Source organism: Cyclopterus lumpus, chromosome 13, assembly GCF_009769545.1.
Source record: "Cyclopterus lumpus isolate fCycLum1 chromosome 13, fCycLum1.pri, whole genome shotgun sequence".
Classification (NCBI taxonomy): Eukaryota; Metazoa; Chordata; class Actinopteri; order Perciformes; family Cyclopteridae; genus Cyclopterus; species Cyclopterus lumpus.
In genome coordinates, this window is record NC_046978.1 from 16,466,674 (window position 1) to 16,470,261 (window position 3,588).

Consider the following 3,588-nt stretch of genomic DNA (forward strand, 5'->3'; position numbering starts at 1 on the left):
GTGTCACATATCAACATCAGTGACCTTTTAGTGGAAAACCTTTCAGCACACTTTCACTCCTGTGAGGTGAGAGCAGCGGTTTATTGACCGCAACGGTCCCACTGCTCTTAAAGCCAAAAGAAACTCAAGCATTTTGGTCAGAAGTAAGACCAGAATCTGGTTTTGGTAAAATTAGGGTCCAAGCTTTAGAACCTAATCACCAACATCAAGGTGATACAGTGCTCTGGCCTTGCCTGTCTAGTTAGCTGTCGACATTAAAAATCCTATAAAACAGTTGGCGTCAGCCTCCACGTTGTAATTCATAGTTAGAGATTTCAGGAATTTCCAGTAACTACAACATCTACCATTTGGTGAAAAAAAAAAACACAATTTTTGTATGGCAGTTGCATCTAAATAAAATGTAATATAGCTACACAGTTTGTTTGTATCTGCTTTCACTTGACAAACAAAAGCAGGCGATAGCCTTTAGCCACAGCTAGCTTTAGCTGCATTTAACAGTATATGACATCATCTCTCTGGTGGTTATCTGTCATGAAGTGACATCTTGGTAATTAATTGAGTTAATCCACACGATAGCTGAACTAGCAGACAGTGTACATCTCTCAGTATTTTCTTTTTAGGGCGTTGTGTAGGTTTAATGGTGGTGATTTAATTCGGTACAATATTCATCTTTAAATGAAAGCATTGCAACCTTATTGCAGCTGCTTCCGTTGCTGATTTACTCTTATGTCAAGACCTTTTAATTGGATTTTAAAATGTTGTTTTCGTTTTTGTTTGCAGCTAACTATGTGCCTGACCTCCGACGAGGACACCGCAACGCTGCTGTCGGCACTAATAATGAGTCGAGAGCTCATCTTGTCCCGGGTCACGGTCTTTGAACTTTTCAGTGGCCTCATCCACTCCCACTTCCTCCTTATTAATAACCTTTTCTACTGAATATCTTCTTTGATCTTTTAGAATGCCTTTTTTGTCTTTGGTAAAAAATAAAAAAAAAACTCTGGTAATACTCTTTTGGTCTGAAAAGGTTTTAAAGGAGTTAAGGCGTAGCCCTCTCCATGGTAACACCATCTCCCATTCTTACACACGGACACACATTGCTGTCTCTCATCTCATAATTCTATCCAACCCAGCGCTTCATCGCTGTACCCTCCTCCCCCCCCCCCCCCCCCCCCCCCCCATAGCCTGTGCACTCTCTCTCCACCTCCTCTCTCTCTCTCTCTCTCTCTTTCTCTCTCTCACACACATTCGCTCCAGCTCTCCTGCTCTGGCAGCTGGTCTCCGGCTAATGCTGCACCGTCCACTGCCTGAGAGATGTTCACCCCAGCTTGTAAAGGAACTGCAGGGGAGCCGAGGTAAGTCTTTCCCACCCGTTCTGCTCCAGAAACGTTGCTGCTGTTGTTTGTTCTGCCGCTGACAACAAACAGCTAACTGGAAGCCAAATGAATGATGGGAAAAGCTTGAGTGTGTGTGTGTGTGTGTGTGCTGATTTGTGTGAGAGCTCTCCAGCTGGAGTAGTAGCTGGTTAGGTACAACACTTGTGATCTACACACACACACACACACAATCAATCAAGTGAAGTGTGAATCTATTTCACGGGTTCTTTGCTTTTTTTTTTACTTGAGGAAAATATTGCTCAGTGTGTGTGTATTTATTTGTGTTGTGTGTTGATTGGACATGCGTTTGCATAATGTGTGTGTGTGTGTGTGTGTGTGCATGCTGTGAGGGAGCCAGTGGCATGCAAATTGTCTTTCGAGTAATGCTGCAACGCTGCTGCAACGTCTGGTTTTGGTGCTACATTCTCTGACTGTTTATGGCACCATGTTGTGATCGTGTGCGTGCGTGTTTGGTTGGTGGGTGGGGCGGGGGGGGGGGGGGGGGGGGGGCATGAAGTTAGGGTTCTGCATATGTGAGTGGGTGGATAAGAACTGTGCTTCTTATTATTTTCATGATAGTGTGTTCATACCACAGGAGGACATTTGAGGGAAGCAACAGATAGAATCGCATTCTAGGAAAAAACAATTATATTTCATATTATTTTTAGTAGTAGTCTTAGTATGAGAAGAAGAAGAATATGTGGCTGACATGTGACAGTGTCCTGAACTGCATGTGAGCCAACGGGTAAATGTCTTCATGCATGTGTACATTTTCATGTTTGTGTGTGTGTGAGTGTGTCTGTCTGTGTGTGAGCAAAATCCTCCCCTGAGGAAACATGGTCCCTACTGTCTGTAGCACAGAGGGAGATGTTCTTTAATTTACGAGTTTCTGCAGAGGAAGCGGTGCATGTGTGACCGAAGTAGACTTCAAAGATCTGACAACTTGCCAGCGATGAAGGTTTTCATGTGCCTTGACAGCAAAGGAAGGCAAAGATCTCCCAGCATCATCTGAACAACAATGTGACGTACTTTGATTACTCCTGTAGAGAAGTATTCTGTTTTCTTCACAGACTTTAAAGTGAGACGGTCATTTTGAATCTTGTTGACGAGAACAAAATACAATGAGCATTGACTTCAAATGGTTTCCATTTTTTACACATTAAGCAAATGTTTCGCCCGCCTAAAGTCAAGAAAGTTGCAGTTTTTACTCTTTTCTATCGTTGTAACTTTTAGAATTTAGCTTTATCCTATAATTATTATTCGTGAGGATTTGTAACCGCCGCTTAGCAAAAGCAAAACCAGAAATTGCTTCTCTGGCGCAACTTTCTTTACCCCCGAAGCACTGGGAATGTCTTAGAAGACAAAAAGCTCAATTCGATCTTCGGCATGCCACCACAAATTGATTCATGTGAACATTTTTGCTGAATTCCTTGCACACAGACCGTCAACTCACCGTTTCCACGGCGCTCAATATATTTGTGCCATCGGTCATCTGTGGGAAAATGTGCTCGCTGTGCATTCTGCCTTCAGCTGTAACCCTCCAAGTATGAATGGCCTGTGATTGCCAACTGGAGTATTTATTCAGGCATTCGGAGCTCACGGTCACATCAAGGCAATGCGAGTTTATTCATACAGCACCTTTCAACAACGAGGCTTTATTAAAAGTGCTTTAATAGACATAAAGGCATAAAGAACCGGATTTCAAAGAACCAAAACAATATGAAGGACACACGTGAATAGGGCCGTTAAAAAAAAGGAAAATAAAATGGAGTGCACACATTAAGATAAAATAGAATGACAGAGATTAAACTATTGAACGCAGCTGTGCAATGCAAGATATTAATAAATAGCCGCAATATAAACCCACAATTTCGACAAATCCCAGTTCTGCAGTGTCAAGTGGACGGCTGGTCTTGTGTCTACGATCTGGCGCAGATGGTGGCTAATCTGGGCCTCTCAGGTGTGGGGAATCTGGGAACACACGTGCATGTGCACGTATTGCTTGCGATGCTCACGCTTCTGCAGAGACCACAAAACCCCCCCCAAAAAAACCTCGTCCATCAGGGATTTTATTACCCTTTTAATGTGAACGTCCCGTTTCCCCAAATCTTTTTTTACTCTGTTTGAGTGAATAGTTATCTTGCGCCCACACACGCGCTCCCTGACTCATCTCTTTGCCTCCCATCATGACTTGAGTAGTCCACTCGAGAGCTGA

At 43.3% G+C, this 3,588-nt stretch overlaps 1 protein-coding gene across 1 annotated transcript in view; it reads left to right on the forward strand.

Annotated features, from left to right (window-relative positions):
- The first annotated feature begins 1,268 nt into the window (after positions 1-1,268).
- LOC117741087 (rap1 GTPase-activating protein 2-like) overlaps positions 1,269-3,588 on the forward strand; it is a 71,235-nt gene continuing 68,915 nt past the window's right edge. Inside the window, exon 1 of the mRNA XM_034547797.1 lies at positions 1,269-1,352. Coding sequence (XP_034403688.1) covers positions 1,312-1,352 — 41 coding nt within the window. The 5' untranslated portion in view covers positions 1,269-1,311. The remainder of the gene's footprint in view (positions 1,353-3,588) is intronic.